Below are 19,246 nucleotides of genomic sequence, written 5' to 3'. Positions count from 1 at the left end.
CTCACCATAACCCGTCTGGTCCTCGACGCATGTTGTTATCTCCGCCACTCACAATAGAGCTGGATTTCTGGCTCTGAAGTCTGGGATGGTTCTACACATGCGTGAGTAAGGTCATGATGTCATGACGCCATATCTTTTTACGCACTTGTGCAGAACCATCACTGGTCTCATCAGAACCAGAAGTCTTTCCTAGCATGACAGGGGATCTCAGCGAGATCGATGGGGCATCAGAATATGTGACAAGGACCGGACGGGTGACATTGAAGAGTGGAATACTTTTCTAAATTGTGCTTTTTAAGAATGGTCCAACAACTGAATTACTGTACAGTTCTTCATATAACAAACTAGTCTGCAAAATCTGACATGGATCCATCAGAACTTTTCTGTTTTTGACATGTCTCTTTTCTTTAACTTCTCACAGTGTAATAAATAGCAGAAGGGAGGTGAGGGGTTTGTACACTGCAGATCAAATTGGAGAATTGGAGAGAGAGGGAGGAAAGCACCCAAGTTATTAGGGAGGGCAGATCAATGAGGATTTAGATGGCATGGAGTGCACATGATTTTCCTTGAGCTGTAGAAGGGGTGATATTTTCAGGAATGAAGCTGTGCTCATGCATGAGAGCTAGTGAAGAAAGCAGGACCCTAAACACTCAGACCTTACATCCGACATGTCTTACTGTGATTGACTTTTTCATATGAGTAAAATCTGAAACTACGAGCAGCTTACAAACTGCATATCAAGATATCAAGAGGTCTGAGAATTGATGAAGGAATGAAGATTGCAGACGGAAACTTATTGAACATTTTTAACTAAAGATAACCACTACCATATGTAAAAAAAAATTTTTTACATGTCATAGGTGCCCATAGCTTGGAGTTTTAGAGAAATAGAGATTTATTGCGTATTTCTAGCATAAAACCTGTCATATGACCTAGAGCTATAGAGGAAACCAGACAAGGGACCAGCCGTAAATATTAATCCGGGGGAGGTAGTTCAACAAATGTTTTTATAAGTAGGCCCCATTGTATGCAACCGTTCCTTCTGGTCAGACTACAAAGATTGAATCAATATAGTTTAATACTATACATAGGAGGGCGCTTTATGATAATTTCATTGGAAAGAATGTTTGTATTAATGAATGTCACAGCTTGTAATGCCTCTAACAGGATTATCATGCTTCTAGTTCATGTGTAGAAAGATCAGTCATTTCATTTCTGATGAGTTAACACTTTTCCTTTATTCTTTCACTGTTCCAGCTTTCTCCATCTCCAGTGAGAATAGTCAAGTGGTAATGATTGGCATCTCAGCGGCGATAGTAATTATCCTGCTCACCGTGGTTGTTTACATCCTTATAGGAAGGTGAGTGCTTACTATTCTGTATACCATACTTGCCAATGTTAAGTTATAGAGAAAATATACTTTATATACAGTACAGACCAAACGTTTGGACACACCTTCTCATTTCAAGATTTTTCTGTATTTTCATGACTATGAAAATTGTACATTCACACTGAAGGCATCAAAACTATGAATTAACACATGTGGAATTATATACTGAACAAAAAAGTGTGAAACAACTGAAAATATGTCTTATATTCTAGGTTCTTCAAAGTAGCCACCTTTTGCTTTGATGACTGCTTTGCACACTCTTGACATTCTCTTGATGAGCTTCAAGAGGTAGTCACCGGAAATGGTCTTCACTTCACAGGTGTGCCCTGTCAGGTTTAATAAGTGGGATTTCTTGCCTTATAAATGGGGTTGGGACCATCAGTTGTGTTGTGCAGAAGTCTGCTGGATACACAGCTGATAGTCCTACTGAATAGACTGTTAGAATTTGTATTATGGCAAGAAAAAAGCAGCTGAGTATAGAAAAACGAGTGGCCATCATTACTTTAAGAAATGAAGGTCAGTCAGTGCGAAAAAATGGGCAAACTTTGAAAGTGTCCCCAAGTGCAGTTGCAAAAACCATCAAGCGCTACGAAGAAACTGGCTCATATGAGGACCGCTCCAGGAAAGGAAGACCAAGAGTCACCTCTGCTTCTGAGGATAAGTTTATCCGAGTTACCAGCCTCAGAAATCGCAGGTTAACAGCAGCTCAGATTAGAGACCAGGTCAATGCCACACAGAGTTCTAGCAGCAGACACATCTCTACAATAACTGTTAAGAGGAGACTTTGTGCAGCAGGCCTTCATGGTAAAATAGCTGCTAGGAAACCACTGCTAAGGACAGGCAACAAACAGAAGAGACTTGTTTGGGCTAAAGAACACAAGGAATGGACATTAGACCAGTGGAAATCTGTGCTTTGGTCTGATGAGTCCAAATTTGAAATCTTTGGTTCCAACCACCTTGTCTTTGTGCAACGCAGAAAAGTTGAACGGATGGACTCTACATGTCTGGTTCCCACCGTGAAGCATGGAGGAGGAGGTGTGATGGTGTGGGGGTGCTTTGCTGGTGACACTGTTGGGGATTTATTCAAAATTGAAGGCATACTGAACAAGCATGGCTACCACAGCATCTTGCAGTGGCATGCTATTCCATCCGGTTTGCGTTTAGTTGGACCATCATTTATTTTTCAACAGGACAATGACCCCAAACACACCTCCAGGCTATGTAAGGGCTATTTGACCAAGAGGGAGAGTGATGGGGTGCTACGCCAGATGACCTGGCCTCCACAGTCACCAGACCTGAACCCAATCGAGATGGTTTGGGGTGAGCTGGACCGCAGAGTGAAGGCAAAAGGGCCAACAAGTGCTAAGCATCTCTGGGAACTCCTTCAAGATTGTTGGAAGACCATTTCCGGTGACTACCTCTTGAAGCTCATCAAGAGAATGCCAAGAGTGTGCAAAGCAGTCATCAAAGCAAAAGGGGGCTACTTTGAAGAACCTAGAATATAAGACATATTTTCAGTTGTTTTACACTTTTTTGTTAAGTATATAATTCCACATGTGTTAATTCATAGTTTTGATGCCTTCAGTGTGAATGTACAATTTTCATAGTTATGAAAATACAGAAAAATCTTTAAATGAGAAGGTGTGTCCAAACTTTTGGTCCACACGTTTCCTTTATGTATATTTCATCTATTTATCTTTACTATGTTTTGAACATTTGCTCATCTGCATTGTGCCACCTGTGGGGTCCTTCAGCCGCCCTGCCCTTTTACTCCCTTCCTGATTCCTCACTTTTTATGGACTCCTTGAATTACATTTTTAATATGTTTTTATCTATTTTTCTATCAAGTTGTTCACATTTACATTAATATATGATCATAGTCATGCTTCTTCTCTTAGGATCTCTATGATACGCTGCATGTGACGCTAACTTGGGACTATATCGATATTATTAGTTATAAAAAAGCAAACTGCGTTATAGCCCTTTCCGGCGTCCACCACTGACCTGGTCTCTATTGTTTGCCTACACCAATGATGTCAGTGACTCTGTCTGTGTAGATTGCAGGAGCCTCTGAGCTCACTGATTGGCTGCAAAACTGTCAACATGATGTGACCACTGCAGCCAAACAATGAAGACCGGAGCAGCGGTGGTGGACCCGGAATGGGTAAGTAGTGCTCAGTTTTTATATCTAATGCTACTCATTTCATAAAGTTTTCTAAAATAGGACACCCCATTTAAAGGGATTTACAATGATGAACAGTGGATAGTTGATTATTGTATGATTCTTTGGGAGCCAACCACTTAGACCCCATTGAACTTCGGGAACAGGGATACCCTTTCCTTTATGCCAATAGAGCAGTAGTGCACATGAATAGTTATTGTACCTCTCATTTGAATGAGCCTATGGAAGAAGTAGTGCTCATGTGTGACCACCATTCCCATAGAGACTGAAAAGTATGCAGGTTGCACATGCTCACTCTCGTTCTCACGATCAGTTGGGTCATCAGGGGGTGGACCCACACAGTTATCATTTATCCTTTAATAAATTATTTTTAACAAAACTTAAAATTTACAAATATATAGCAAATTTTACAGTTTTGGCTCCAATCTTTAATAATGTAGATCATTTTCAGGCATTCGATGAGTATGGCTGAGTTCTGCTGGGATCAGGGTAGTATGGTGACTTAGTTGTTACACTGGAGACCTGGGTTTTAATTCAACCAAGGGCAAAATTTACATGGGATTCATCTATTCCACCTATGTTTCTGTGGGTTTCTTCCCACTTTCCAATAACATGCTAAAATATTAATTCAGATAGACCTAGTAGAATCAGAGTCCAATTACTCCAATCTCTCTACCTTCCTCTGGAATATGTTCATGCTATATGAATAAATAAAATCACTACTTAAAACTAGTGGATGATGTGGCCACATGATTATACCATACCACGTGACTCTGTCAACTAAGATGTGATATACCAACCTGAAATAATGATAATATAGGTTTAGCTCAGTAGAACCCTGGAGGTCATACAGACCTTCAAATGCATCCTATGTAATGAATTGTTTAGATATTCTGGTGTCCTTATTACAGCTCCTTTCATTAGATGCTGTATATACTGTATACTGTATACAGCTAAGGGTGGGTATGACTTCTGCCTTGGTAGATCAGAAAAGCTTTTGTTAACCTGTTCAAGGCATGGCCATATTCCCTCATGTCTGTCCAGACACATTTTACTTTTTTTTTATCATACACAAAATTTAACGAGCTGTAAATTTTTTCCTTGTTCGGTTGCATCTTTTTTGGAATACACTGGGCCTAATTTTTATTTTACTTTATACTCTTTTTTTTTTTTTATGAGGACTAGTAGAAAAATCAATTTGGATTGGCAGCGGCTTTATTTTTTTTATTTATTTTCATTTTCTTCACACATTGTCCTCTCCCATTTCAACATTTTAAATATTTTTTTTTATCAGATTTCACCTGTAACTGAGACTGATGTATTAGTCCTAGTTACAGGGGAAATTAAGTCTATACTTAAAAGAGATAACTGGGTCTCTTAGGACCCAGCAGCTCCTGCTCCCTCCTTACACTCAACAATCATATGATCACTGGGTCTGGAGGAGGATCCGCTATCAACCCTTCCTATACTACATCCAGTGTATACAGTGTATACAGTGATTGGTTATACAGAAACGGTAATGAACTCTCTTTGCTTTCTCAATGGAAAGTCTGGCTTTTGTCTGACAGCCGACTCCCCACTCCTGTAGGTGCATGATTATGTTCATCAGTCAGAAAAACTTCAAAGCCTAGGGTCTGTAGGAGAGGCTACCCTGGGCGACAGTAATACTTCTCCACCAATAACTTTGAATGTATCAGTATCCTCTGGAGGCACCTGGTTCATTGAGACGGCCTACCTTGATGCCGGTTGGGTCGGAAATTTCTTGCAGCAAGCTGTGGTGGATCGGTATCAGATTCCCATCTGAGGCCTCCAAAGTCCTTTGAAGGTGTCCACCATCAAGGGAAAGGCCCTATACAAAGTCATTCAAGTTGGTACTGGTAGGGTAGGAATTCAGGTTCAGGGTTCAGGTAGGAATGCTGCATAGAGAGAAAATCACTTTTTATGTGCTGCCTGGTCTGTGTCACCCACTACTCCTGGGTCTTCCGTGACTACTAGTGTTGAGCGAGCACTAAAATGCTCGGGTGCTCGAAGCTCGGGCCGAGCTCACCGTGTTACTCGGGTGCTCGACCCGAGCAATGAGCCCAATGTTAGTCTATGGGAGACCCGAGCATTTTTGCGACGGCACCCCCGGCAGTCTGTAGAAAGCCTAAAAAGTGCCCAAAATGATAGTGACAGTGCTCAAATGACATGGGGACAGCATGGGGATCACCCCAGGAAGCATTTCTGACCCCCAGGTCACTGCTGTCAACAACGTGGTCAGAGGTATTAAGTCACTTTTACGGGCTCACAATAAAATATGTTAAGGAACATCCTTTCCAGGGTAAAGACTTGTGTATAAGGTAAAATAAATAACCAAAAACAAAAATACTCCTCCACACCTTGGGCTATGTTCACAAGTAGCATTTTTTATGTGCTTTTGCACTTTTGTATTGCTTTCAACCGTAACAAATGCATTCACCGGGAAATGTCATTTTAACATTTTACAACCTTATCTGGCCATGTGCTGTGTGACACATACATACATTGCTGAAAAGACATGGGAACAGCATGGGGAAGACCCCTGGAAGCATCTCTGACACCCAGGTCACTGCCTAAAAGTGTGCCAATCAGCAGTGATCCTTGCCGCATCAGAAGATGCAGACTTGCAACTATCCCCGTGCGAGTTCTTGTCCCAGGGCAGTGTTCAATTGTACCTCCCCCATTCCTTGCAATGCAAGCGCAAATATGCAGCCAACCACCCACCCACCCGCAGGCTGCAATACTATACTGCTAGCTTGCACTTGAAATGGGGCCTTTTAGTTTGGAGCAGGCCGAAGCTGGCCACTACCTCATGGCTGCTTCGGCAGCGAGGTCTCCATACTCAGTCCCCAGCCACCACTATTTTTCCCGATAACCTTCCCCACACTTTTCTTAGCCTGGCCTGCTTTAGGGCAGCATTGGACGAGCCCACCAGACAACCAGACTCCTCCGGTGGGCCCTGGCTTCTCCATCAGGAGATTTGAGTGCCAAGGTGAGGAGCATGATGATGGTGATAGAAGTTAGCATCTGCTTTGTTTTCTTGGAATGCAAGCGTAAATGTGCAGCCTGCCACCCACCCACCCACCCCCTGGCTGCAATACCATACTGCTAGCTTGCTTTCACTTGAAATGAGGCCTTTTAGGCTTGTGCAGGCAGATGCCGGCCACCATGTCATGGCTGCGTCGGCGGCCTGGTATCCATACTCAGTCCCCAGCCGCCTGGCGGCCGGGTGTCCACACTCGGTCCCCAGCCGCCCCTATTTGTCCCGGTGCGCCTTATACACAAACACGCATACTAAAACATTACCTGTGCCCTCCCCAGTGCATTTAGTGGGAAGGACAGCCTATTCCACTGCAGTGTGTGCACGCCAACCCCCTGTTCATGGCACATGCGAAGATGCCTCCCGCCCTGCACCTGTCGTTGCAGACTTGCAACTATCCCCGTTCAAGTCCTTGTCCCAGGGCAGTGTTCAATTGTACCTCCCCCATTCCTTGCAATGCAAGTGCAAGTATGCCGCCTGCCACCCACCCACCCCCATACCGCTTGCTTACTTGCACTTGAAATTGAGCCTTTTAGGCATGTGGAGGCGGAATCTGTCCTCCAGACATAGAGGATTGCGGGTCCTGGGTCAATCAGGCTTCAACACAAAGTTCAGAAGGTAGACAGCAGCAGTGGTCGGCCTCCTACACATCGAGTAAATTATTCATGATCATGAGGCCATCCATCTCCTTAGCTTTCTGTTCCTTGGAATGCAAGCGCATGTATGTAGTAGCGGCTACCCTGAGGTGGTCAGCGTTTTGGCGCATATCCTATCTCCTCCGAGGATTGCTGGATGTTTTCCTGCTACTATCCCAGTTCTATGACTCCCGTTAAAACAAAGCTTCAGGTGATGAATGATGGATGAGGTGGTGGCAAAGGAGAAAGAGCAGGAGGAACAGGGACCATTCACATCAATATCAGGCCAGTCAACCACACGTCTTGCAGGATATGTTTCTGTACCAAAAGGAGCAGTTCGACTACACAGTTATAGGGCATACAGTGAGTGCAATGCCTACCAAAAATTTCGAGGCACTCCAATGCCCCTTGGAAGTGACATGGAGGTCAGAGGGCCTTAACTAAACCATTTTTTCCATTTATAGCAACTGGGTCTCCTGTACACTGTTGGCCTAAGCAGTGAATGGAAAGCTTTTCAAAAATTATGAGGAACTGCAATGCCCCTTGAAACAGACGTGGATTACAGCATACTAAAAACCTTCTATCCATTATTGGGGAGTGGGTCTCCCTTAGTGTTCGCCTATGGATTGAAAAGCAAAAGCTGACTAAAATTAGGAGGAAATGCAATGCCCGTTGGAAGAATCGTGGAGGTCCCAGTGGAATAAAAAGACAATATCAATGCCCCTTGGAAGAGTGATGGAGGTCCCAGTGGAATAAAAAGACAATATCAATGCCCCTTGGAAGAGTGGTGGAGGTTGCAGTGGAATAAAAAGACAATATCAATACCCCTTGGAAGAGTGGTGGAGGTCACAGTGGAATAAAAAGACAATATCAATGCTCCTTGGAAGTGTGGTGGAGGTCCCAGTGGAATAAAAAGACAATGTCAATGACCCTTGGAAGAGACGTGGAGGTCACAGTAGCTTAACAAGACGATTTTAATGCCCCTTGGAAGAGACGTGGAGGTCATAGTAGCTTAACAAGACGATTTTAATGCCCCTTACAAGAGCCATGCAGTACAGCATATTAAAAACATTATTCCCATTATTGTGGAGTGGGTCTCCCATAGTCTTTGCCTATGCCTTCCAAGCAAAAGCTGCCAAAAATTAGGACGGAGGAACTTAAACTGCCCCTTACAAGAGCCATGCAGTACAGCATATTAAAAACATTATTCCCATTATTGGGGAGTGGGTCTCCCATAGTCTTTGCCTATGCCTTCCAAGCAAAACCTGCCAAAAATTAGGACGGAGGAACTTGCAATACCCCTTACCAGAGCCATGCAGTACAGCATATTAAAAACATTATTCCCATTATTGGGGAGTGGGTCTCCCATAGTCTTTGCCTATGCCTTCCTAGCAAAAGCTGCCAAAAATTAGGATGGAGGAACTTGCAATGCTGGCAACACGGACCACGGTCATCCTGGTGGTATAGTGGTGTTGGAAGCTGAGGATAAGAAGAAGAGCAAAAAACAGCCGAAATGAGGAAGCGTATACCCATGTGTGGGTATGAAGCGGTGCATGGGAATACACCTCCTGAAATAACACAGTGGATTTGACTTTGTTACTCTGCTGTCATTTTGTGGTGATGAGAAGTCTGGCCCAATCCTGCCCTTGTTCATTTTGATAAGGGTCAGATTGTCAGCATTGTCAGTTGACAGGCGAGTGCGCTTATCAGTTATAATTCCCCCAGCGGCACTAAAAGCACGCTCCAATAACACTCTAGCGGCAGGGCAGTCCAGGACCTCCAAGGCATACAGAGCGAGTTCATTCCAAGTGTCCAGCCTGGATACCCAATAATTAAAAGGCACAGAGGAATCACGGAGGATGCTGGTACCATCAGCAAGGTACTCCCTCACCATCTTTTGAAACTTTCCACTCCTTGTGAGAGTACCCTGCGCCTCAGGGCCTGTAAGCTGGGCAGGTCTCAGAAAACTGTCCCAGAATGTTGACAGTGCTCCCCTGCCTCTGCTGGATTGGAGTTGCGTCTCTCTCACCTGTAAGCCTTGGTTGGGCAACGAACTGTGACCTCTGCTGCTAGCGTGTTCAGATGGGAATTTTTTTAACAGTTCTGCAGCAAAGGTCTTCTGGTACTGCCCCATTTTTGTAGACCTCTCCACCTCAGGAATAAGAGAGTGAAAGTTCTCCTTGTAGCGGGGGTCTAAAAGTGTCACCAACCAGTAATGACTGTCACCCAACATTTTGACAATGCGAGGGTCACGGTTAAGGCAGCGTAACATAAAGTCAGCCATGCGTGCCAGACTGGTAACGGGCAAGACTTCCTTGTCCTCACCAAGATGACGACTGACCATGCTCTCCTCCTCCTCCACCCTCCCCCCCTTCCTCAGGCCTCCCACGCTGAACCGACGGTATGACAGTTGTACAGGTACTACCGTCTACAGCGCATGATACCAGCTCCTGTTCTTCCTCCTCCTCCTCTCCCTCATTGTCCCCCAACGCACATTGGGATGAGATGAGGCTGGGCTTTGTGTAGTCGCCCACTACGGCTTCTTGATCCATCTCCTCATACTCTGGCTGCAATGCCTCCTCTTTAATTCTCTGCAGAGAGCGTTGCAAAAGACAGACAAGTGGGATGCTGACGCTAATGATGGCGTCATCGCCACTCACCATCTTGGTGGACTCCTCAAAGTTTGTCAGGATGGTACATATGTCAGACATCCAGGTCCACTCCTGAGGTCTTATGTGTGGAGTCTGACCTGAATATCAACGGCCTTGTTACAGCTGGTACTCCACAACTGCTCTCTTCTGCTCACAAATCCTTTGCAACATGTGGAGGGTAGAGTTCCAACCTCACACACCAGTCTGTGTGCCGAAAGCTGCAAACGCTGCTGCAACACAGCAAGGGCGGCGGAAGCTGTAGCCGACTTCCGAAAATGTGCTGACAGGCGGCGTACTTTGACGAGCAGATCGGGCAACTTGGGGTACGATTTAAGAAACCGCTCAACCACGAGGTTAAGCACATGAGCCAGGCATGGTACGTGTGTGATCTCGCCTCGCCTCAGAGCCGCCACCAGGTTACGGCCATTGTCACACACAACCATGCCTGGATGTAGGTTCAGCGGTCTCAGCCACAGATCTGCCTGCTCTTTCACAGCTGTCCACAGCTCACAAGCAGTGTGAGGTTTATCACCTAAGCTTACGAGTTTCAGCACAGCCTGTTGCTGCTTGGCTGAGGCAGTACTGCAGTGCTTCCAGCTTGTAACTGATGTGGTGATATCTGAGATGGAGGCTGAACATGAGGAGGAGGAGGATGATGCGCAGGAGCTGTACACTGTGGGGGCAACTCTGACTGACATAGGGCCCGCAATCCTCGGTGTGGGGAGGATGTGTTACGTCCCAAGGTCCGACAGGGTCCCGGCTTCCACTATGTTTACCCAGTGTGCCGTCAGGAAGATGTACCGTCCCTGGTCACAAGCACTTGTCCACGTGTCCGTTGTCAGGTGGACTCTCCCAGTAACTGCGTTGTTGAGGGCACTGTTAGAACCCTCCTGTTAGTTTTTTCTATCTTGTGTTTTGCGGTCACGTGACCATCTGCCTATTTATTGCAGCTCCGCCCTTCTGGCTTTGCTGGACTTCAGTGTTGTTTGACTGTCTCTCTAGCCAGGTGCTTCGGTGCTTATCTCTGTTTAGTTCGCTTGGTCTTCTGGGACCTTTAGTACTTTTTGTCAGTTTTTCTTTTGTGCTCTGCAAAAAACTTCTGTTTAGGAGGTGTCCCATTTTTGTCCCAGTCCTTAGTTCATTTAGGGACCTGTAAGGCGGCGGTGTTCACACCGTGCAGTAACTGAGGCAGTGACCCAAGCAAGTCCAACATAAACAGCTTTTATTCAGCAACTCACGGGTAAACAAAGTCCTCCGGTTCGCAGCCGGGTTAACATGAGTCCATAAACAACGGTTGGCGGAGACAATGGCCACGCTGGACTGCTCAGAGCCTGACAGGTGCAGAGCCTTCCTAGGCGGTGGTTCAGCCACCCTCAGTCCTGCTGAGCTTTCCTGCTATGCTCCTAGCAGGTTGCAACATAGAATACCACTAATCCTTAGTGCAGGGATTTTAAAGGACCTGTGGCAAGAGCCACTGGAAAACCCGGGTTGGAGGGAGGAGGCGCCCCACTGCCTCCTGTGACCTCCTCCAAGAAATGAAGGCCCTGCCAGGTTTTACTTAATCTGCCTTAGCCAGGTAGTCTGACCAGGTCATTGCTCCCCTTCATTCCTGCATTGCAGCCGCAGCTGTGTCTGTGACTGCAATGCACTCCAATAGATTTAATAGGTCTCTGTACACATTCTGGGGGATATATAGCGTCCCTCGTATACGATCCCGGTCACTGCCTCACAGGACCCCTCCCTTAATTCTATAGGTCTTCGTTCAGACTAGCCGAGGACTAAGGCGGGTCTGTTCGCAAGGAACAGGCAGCCCGCTACATCGTAGGGATTCAGCTTAGTCTTACTGTAGGGACAGCTTTCCCCTATCTTTCCTTAGTTTATGTTTCAGATCATAACAGGCACGGCAGATGTTTTGGGACACGTACTTGTGTAGTGCGGGGATGGCACACCGGGCGAAATAGTGTCGGCTGGGAACCGAGTACCGAGGGACGGCCACCGTCATAAGGTTGCGGAAGGATTCTGTCTCCACCAGCCTAAAAGGCAGCATTTCCAATGCAAGCAGTTATGAAATGTGCGAATTTAGGGCTGTGGCCTGTGGGGCGTTGGCGGCGAATTTGCGCTTTCGTTCAAAGGTCTGGGATATGGACAATTGAACGCTGCGGTGGACCTGGACGTTGATGCTGTTTCTTGAGAACTGCCATAACAAGTGAAGACTGAGAGGAGGGGGCATCTTTACATGCAGTATGGACAGGGGATTGCCTTGCACGCACAACAGGGGGTTCTCTTACTCGCATAACAGCGGAAGAAGCAGTGGTGACACCCGCTGACACTGGTCGTCGACCCTGGGGTTCGCCCCACAAAGTCGGATGCTTTGCTGCCATGTGCCTGATCATGCTGGTGGTGGTCAGGCTGGTAGTTTTTTCACCCCTGCTGATGCTGGCATGGCAAGTGGTACAAATGGTCTTTTTGTGGTTATCAGCAGAGTCTTTAAAAAAATTCCAGACTCTGGAAGACCTACCGGTTGTACTGGCAACGTCCCTCGTGTTGGTGTTATGGGGAACGGTTGGCCCACCTTCTGTCTGCGGCCACCACACTGCTTCTTCCTGCCTGTTGGGGTACTCTGCCTCCCTCCCCCTGTGTGCTGCTGGCCTCACTCTGCGTGTCCTCTTGCCACGTTGGGTCAGTTACTAGATCATTCACCACCTCCTCCTCTTCCACTTCCGCACCACGGTCCTCCTCCTCACTTCGTGGCAATTGTCTCGTCATCGTCCACCTCTTGTGACAAATTGCCAGCGTCGCCTTCCTGTGGCCGTGGCTGTTCAAATATTTGGCCATCGCTACATGGGATCTCCTCTTCCACCACTTCAAGCGGAGCAGGCAAGGGGCCCAAATATGAAAATGGACCAGTGAACAGCTCTTCAGAGTGTCCAACTGTGGGATCAGTTGCTGTCTGACGACACTCAGTATGGTGGGAGGAAGAAGCATCAGGGTGAGGAGTATGCAGTCGAGACTCACGGCTAAAAAGACTTGACCGTGTGGAAGACAGACCGGAGGTGGTGGAGCCCAGGTGACTGGAAGTATTATCTGCTATCCAATTAATAACCTGTTCACACTGATCAGTTCGCAATAGTGGTATTGTTGTGTGCTTCCCTAGTAATTCGGTCAAGAACTGGAAGCGAGAAGATGTGGCTCTTGGTTGTGGCACATTTTCACCTTGGCCACGGCCCTGTCCTCTGCACGCATCATCACCAGAACGTCCAGTTCCACGTCCCTTGCCACGCACCTTGCCCATTGTAAAATAGCTTTCACTCGCACTATCAATGGCAAAAGGGTAATAAAAAGGAGATTAGAACCGTTCAAGAGGAAAACCACAGTTCTATTTCTCTGGCCTACACCAGACTCTTTTAAACAGATATATTTTTGTCTGAACAGTCAGCGAGACACTCAAACTGTTTTTTTTTTTATGTAAAAAAGGCAAAAAGGTGGATTACACCCAGATTTGAACCGTGGAAGAGGAAAACCACAGTTCTAATTTCCTGGCGTATACCAGACTTTTTTAAATAGATATATTTGTGTCTAAACAGTCAGCGAGACACTCAAACTGTTTTTTTTTTAATGGAAAAAAGGCAAAAAAGTGGATAATACAGAGATTTGAACCGTGGAACTGCAAAACCACAGATCTAGTTATCTGGCCGAAACCAGACTCTTTTAAACAGATATATTTGTGTCTGAACACTCACAGACACACTCAATTTTTTTTTTGGGGGGGGGGGGAAATACCAAAAGGTTAATAAGACGGGTATTTGTACAGTCTGACTGAGGAAAAAAAAAAAAAAGAGGATTTAGATGAAAAAAAAAGGATTTTTCCTGGCCCCTTAGACCTGGGGCTAAGTCTAGCAATTTGAGCAGCAGCAGCACACAGGACTATAATGCAGTGTTTGCTGGTATAACCACTGCGTCTCCTATACAGCCTGCCTGCCAGTCAGATATCTGGTATGGATATTAGTCCTCAGAAGGACTGTTTGTTTGATTTTGCAGGCTTTAGAGACCCTACACTACCTATTTCGCAGTATAAATCTCTCCCTAGCGCAGCAGCACTCTCCCTACACTGTCTGATCCGGAGCGACTGTGTCCAAGATTGCGGCGCCCAGTTTTAAATACTCAAGGTGACGCTGTGCGGCCAGCCAATCACTGTAATACCCGCAACCAACATGGCTGCGGCATTACAGTGACTGTCTGGCAATCCCTGCATGTTCATTGGCTCTGTAAAGAGCGCCAAACATGCAGGGCGGAGACCCGAGCTCCTGCCCGAGTAACCCGAAAATGCTCGGTGCTCGCCGAACATCCCGAGTAGTGAGATGCTCGGGCGAGTACCGAGCAGTGTCGAGCATGCTCTCTCAACACTAGTGACTACGTATTCATGAGCTCGTCCTAGAATGGAGATCCGGTGAGGTGCTTCATTGGGGACATTCTTTTCATGAAAGGTGTCTGTTCCCTGTACTTCCAGTCCGGCCGCTGGTGGTACGGTCTTCTCCGCCGGGTCTGCCATCTGCTTGTTGGTCGTGTGCTGAAGTTTTCGATGGGAGGGGGCAGAGTCATTGCTTACCTTACGATGGTTCCATTGACCTGCTTCCGGGATCCTCACCCCCTCAAGGACGTATACCGAATTGAAGATTGACCCGGAGAAGGTAACTTCAATTCTTTTCCTGGACCAGGTCTTCTCTTCTGCTCCAGAGGCCCAAGGATGAAACCTTTTTTTCTTGTATTCTGGAGAGGATTTGTCCTCAAGGAGAGATTGTGGTAGTCCAGGGAGTATATTTGTGCCCCACTTCTACTGCTGATATTCTTTGCGGGCCTGAAGAAGAGGGGGCATAAGGGAGGTGTACTATAACGCTAATGCCGGCGTGCCTGCATGGTCCATCTCCATCCTCCCTGTCAGGGACGCCGACACACTCAACGTCACGGCCGCTCTGCGGCGTATCCCTGTCCTGCAGCAGCTTCCTGATCCCAGGACCTGTGTGACCCGCCCAGGGGGATGGGGACGACTCGGTACCCGGGCCTTTGCCTTTCCTTTGGGGATGTCGCGGTGGTCGGCTCCCGGGCCCGTACCCTGGGGTCAGCTTTTAAAAGGGGATTGTTTGTTAATTTTATGAAAGTTCGTGACGCCACCTGTGGTTTCTGGTGAGAATCACCAGCGCTGCGGCAGTCCACTGAGGCCGGTGATAAGGCAGCTCGATGGTATAGCTCCCCACAGGTGGAGCTAGGCCTCAGGGCAGCGTACAGAGAGGGGGATGCAGAACAGACGAGACCCAGCCAGGTCAGAGCAAGAACGGGGACGGACACAGCAGTCGCTTCAGTGCCTCTTGTTTCTTGCCTCTGCGTAGTAAGTTTCTGACCTGCCTGAAGCTAGGCCTAACTTTATCTCTGTCCTGCATCGGCTGACGTTGTGGTAGGGCCTTCTCTTGGAGTGCACGCTCCCAGCTTACTATGTGTCTCCTGGCTCTGTTACGTATCAGCTCTCTGGTGAACCTGGGACCTGTAGTTCTCCAGGGATTCCAGTTATGCCTTACTGGGTCGTAGAGATCCCGGTAAGCTTGGACCAGGTGTCCGGTATATGTTTTGGGGTGAGCTGGGTAAGCTCCTCTGCCCCCACTGCTACTCACTTTCCACTCGCCTTCGGCCACGCTTGGGCCCTCTCTTGGCTACTCACACTAACGGCAGCTTGCCGCTCTTCACCGATCTTATGGCGTCGGCACACCTTAAGCTCTAACTGAGCTCCCTGAATCTAGCTAGCAGGAGCCTCGTGCTCCACTGCTGAACTATTAGCTGAGTTCTCTAAACTAGACTGAGCTCCACTGCAGACTAACCTCTCTCAGGCTTCTCTACTGCAGGAACTCTTCAGAGGAACTGCTGAATCACTCAGCTGCCTAGCTCCACCTTCCCTTTTTATATCCCTAATGGGCTCCCTCTGCTGGTCTGAGGAGGAAGGTGGAGATGTGTGAATGTTTATGGGGGCCTCTTGTGGAGGATTCCATCAATGCACTCTTCTAGGATCTGTGGCTCCAAGCACAGCTGGGCACCACATGTGCATAGTGCGCAGGTCTCCCAGCATCGCACTTAGTGCATGCACGCGCTCCCCGTTTCTTAAAGGAGCAGCGCGCGCACTCAAGATTAGCTCCCAGCCAATAGCTGTGATGCATCTAGTACTTAAGACATACTGCCCTGTAGGAAGGTGCCTGTACAATGCCCTCTTTAGTGCTTAATTTGAGTTTGTACCTGTTATTTTGTTTGTCAGGTCCCTGAACCTATTCCTGAACCAGTCCTAGTCTGAACCTGAACCTGTTCCTGAACCTGTCCTGTTAAAACCTGAACCTGTTGTTGAACCACTCCATTCTGAACCTAAATCTATCGCTGAATCCATCCCGCCTGAACCTGATGCTGACCCCTGAACCCATCCTGTCTGTACCTGAACCTATTGTTAAACTCGTCCTGTCTAAATTAGAACTTACTCCTGAGCCCGTCCCGTCCGAACATACAGTTCTGTCTGAGCCCGATCCTATTCTGTCTGAACAGGCTCTGACATCCAGTCTACACGTGATTTCGAATCCTGTCCTGCCAGGTACTCCGAGTACCAGTGCTCATTCTGTCAAGTGTTCCAGAATCCGCACTGTCTGAACCAGCACCAGTGTCCATTCTATCAAGTGTTCCAGAATCTGCACTATCTGAACCAGCACCAGTGTCTGTCCTGTCAAGTGTTCAGAACCCGCACTGTCTGAACCAACATCAGTATCTGGTCCTGTCTTGGACTCTGAAGCCTTTTTGCAATCATGACCCTTTGGTCAGCTGCTGCAGTACCAAGGACTGCCATAGAAGTGGAACCTGGCGGCTACCTGCAGCTCACGTCTAACTACACCATCAGGACCTCTAGTGAAAACTTGGTAGCCGCTTAGCCATGTCCCTCCAAGGGTAAGCCCTGCGCAGTGGATCCACAATCCGAGAGCATGACAGGTTGGAGACCATTGGGGTAGACAGTTACTATATGAAGCCATCTTCTAGCATAAACTGAATACAGATCTAGTATCAGACCATAAACAAGAATGCAATAAAACAATAAAATGCCGTTGCTGATTTGTTTTATTTCCCACGTTATTGTACAATTTTCTTCCTGTTAACATAATCATGTTGTGTTTTTCTGCTGCTTTGTGAGCTGTTTGCTGTTTTCTGTAGCTGTATTTCACACCTTATTAAATAAGATTGCCTGAGATTTGACCTGTGTATGCCTGATTAAGTTTACTATCTCATGCGCAATGTTATTTCTATTAAAGCCAGGTGTGACATCTTAGGCACTTATGAGAACCCTGGGCTGTACCGGCTGATTATGTGTAAACTACGCTATGCAAGTGGCTTTTCAAGCCCTGCAGGATTAGATTTCATAACCACATGGACCTGACGTTTCCCTTGTGTTTCTATTAAATTGTTCAAGATCTCATTCTTCAAATTTGTCAAGCTCAATGCACACGTGTTTTCCTGTAGATTAATGCAACATTTTAGATGTTAAGGTCTCGTTCTCTTTGATCTACATTTTTTTAGGAGTAGTAAACTGATTTGCTATTTTGGGTTTTGAATTGCTTGATATACAGTTTTAGCTATTGATTTTTTTTCGGTCTTTTCTCGTGAGGCAGGCACAGCAGAAATAGAAGTAGATAGGGAGAACATATGAGATCATTAGTCATTATGGCCCAGCATGCTGGATAGATAATGGGGAGCTATATATGTACCTCAATGATAATAGCCAGCATTCCCAAAGCGGCTATTGAAGTAATGAACATTTTCATGAAGACTTGTATCCCAGCTTTTTACATCTGAATTCGTTTAAAAAAGTGTTAGACCCTTAGGTACCTGACCCATGAATTAAGCTAAATGCCCCCCGTTATTATAAGGAGCCACCTTAGCAATTTGGCACTTACTGCCTAAAATGTTGCTGTTTGTTCCTTCCGAGACCTTTGTAGAAGTAGATTAATTATTATGTGCATACTTTTCTCTTGTGGTTAGTCCGCGGCCGCCCAGCCTCCACGTGCTGCTGTACGGGCGCCATTGAAAGCCGTATGCTCTCCTCTAGATCACTACCGTATCTATAAGTCACTCTCTCCTTCCTAAACCGTATTCCAAAGTGGATCCTGGTTGGGTCACCATGTGGGAGTCGTAATCAGGCACCAAAGAAATAATAAGCAGGTTAATCACTCAAGCAATTGACTTTTGTGAATGGAAGATCTTTCAGTACAAGGACTGGTTACATTCAAGTCTTAAACGATTGATAGTCTATAATTATGCTGTATTTACACCGAAAGATAATTGTGAACGAGTGTTCATAAAAATGCTCGTTTCATGATTATCTTGCAGTGTAAACAGGCTGCTGATCACCTGATGAATGCGAATAACACTCGTTCATCAGGTGAAATGATCTTTTGCGTAGCACAAAAAATCATCGTTCTCAGCGGTGTTTCGCCACTGCCAAGAACCTCATCAGCCTATGTGCACTGAGCGATCTACAGATCTACTACAGCTTGTTCGGCCTGCCTGTGTAAACAGGCTAGTAAAGGTTTACTGGTCAGTGGTTATTTTATTAATGCCAGTCAGTCCATGTAAATGGACCCTTAGAATACAATCCCTCTATAATCATTACAACAAAGGGGCTGTGAATAGCTCAGTGCCTGGACATCTTTATTTTAATCTACAAGGTTCATGTGGGCTGATGAGTCTTAAAGAGAACCTGTCAGCTGGAATATCCTTGTTAAACTAAAGGTATGGGCAGAATGGCGCTGTCATACTGATTTAATACATACCCTTAGCGTAAAAATCTGCAGCCTGGTTTTCGTTAAATCATCATGATAAATTGTGGTTTCCTCGGTGCTTCGTGATTCGGGGCGGGACTGTGGGTAGGGTCTTTGGCTCAGAGGGCTCAGCCACGGCCCCTGCGCTGCCTCTGTTGCATTCATCATCTTGGTCATTTTAATTTTGGACTGGCACCATCCTAGCTGTGGGCGATGCTCTCGCAGGTTCAGCTGGTTGTGTTTTTCATGAAAATGGCACCGGCGCATGCGCAGATCGACCTCAGGCGCATGCATCGACCTGTGGTGCATGCGCAGAATGAGATCTCGGCTGATCTCATTCTGCGCTTTGGCTCCTCCGGCGCCATCTCGCAGATTCAGCTGGTGACAGTCTTCATGAAAATGGTGCCGGCGCATGTGCAGATCAACCTCCGATGCTCTTCATGAAAATGGCACCAGAGGTGGCGCATGTGCCGGCACCATTTTGATGAAGACCCCCCAC

General features: G+C 46.6%; 1 protein-coding gene across 2 annotated transcripts in view; it reads left to right on the top strand.

The window, feature by feature from the left end:
- The window catches only part of EPHA3 (EPH receptor A3), a 532,047-nt gene that overhangs the window by 403,833 nt on the left and 108,968 nt on the right, over positions 1-19,246 (top strand). For both annotated transcript variants that reach the window (XM_073668198.1, XM_073668189.1), the window contains exon 8: positions 1,258-1,360. In XM_073668198.1, coding sequence (XP_073524299.1) covers positions 1,258-1,360 — 103 coding nt within the window. The remainder of the gene's footprint in view (positions 1-1,257; positions 1,361-19,246) is intronic.

Source organism: Phyllobates terribilis, unplaced genomic scaffold (genome assembly GCF_046119375.1).
Source record: "Phyllobates terribilis strain yellow unplaced genomic scaffold, ASM4611937v1 Scaffold_2__4_contigs__length_985480577, whole genome shotgun sequence".
NCBI lineage: Eukaryota > Metazoa > Chordata > Amphibia > Anura > Dendrobatidae > Phyllobates > Phyllobates terribilis.
This window is presented reverse-complemented; position numbering and strand designations above follow the sequence as displayed.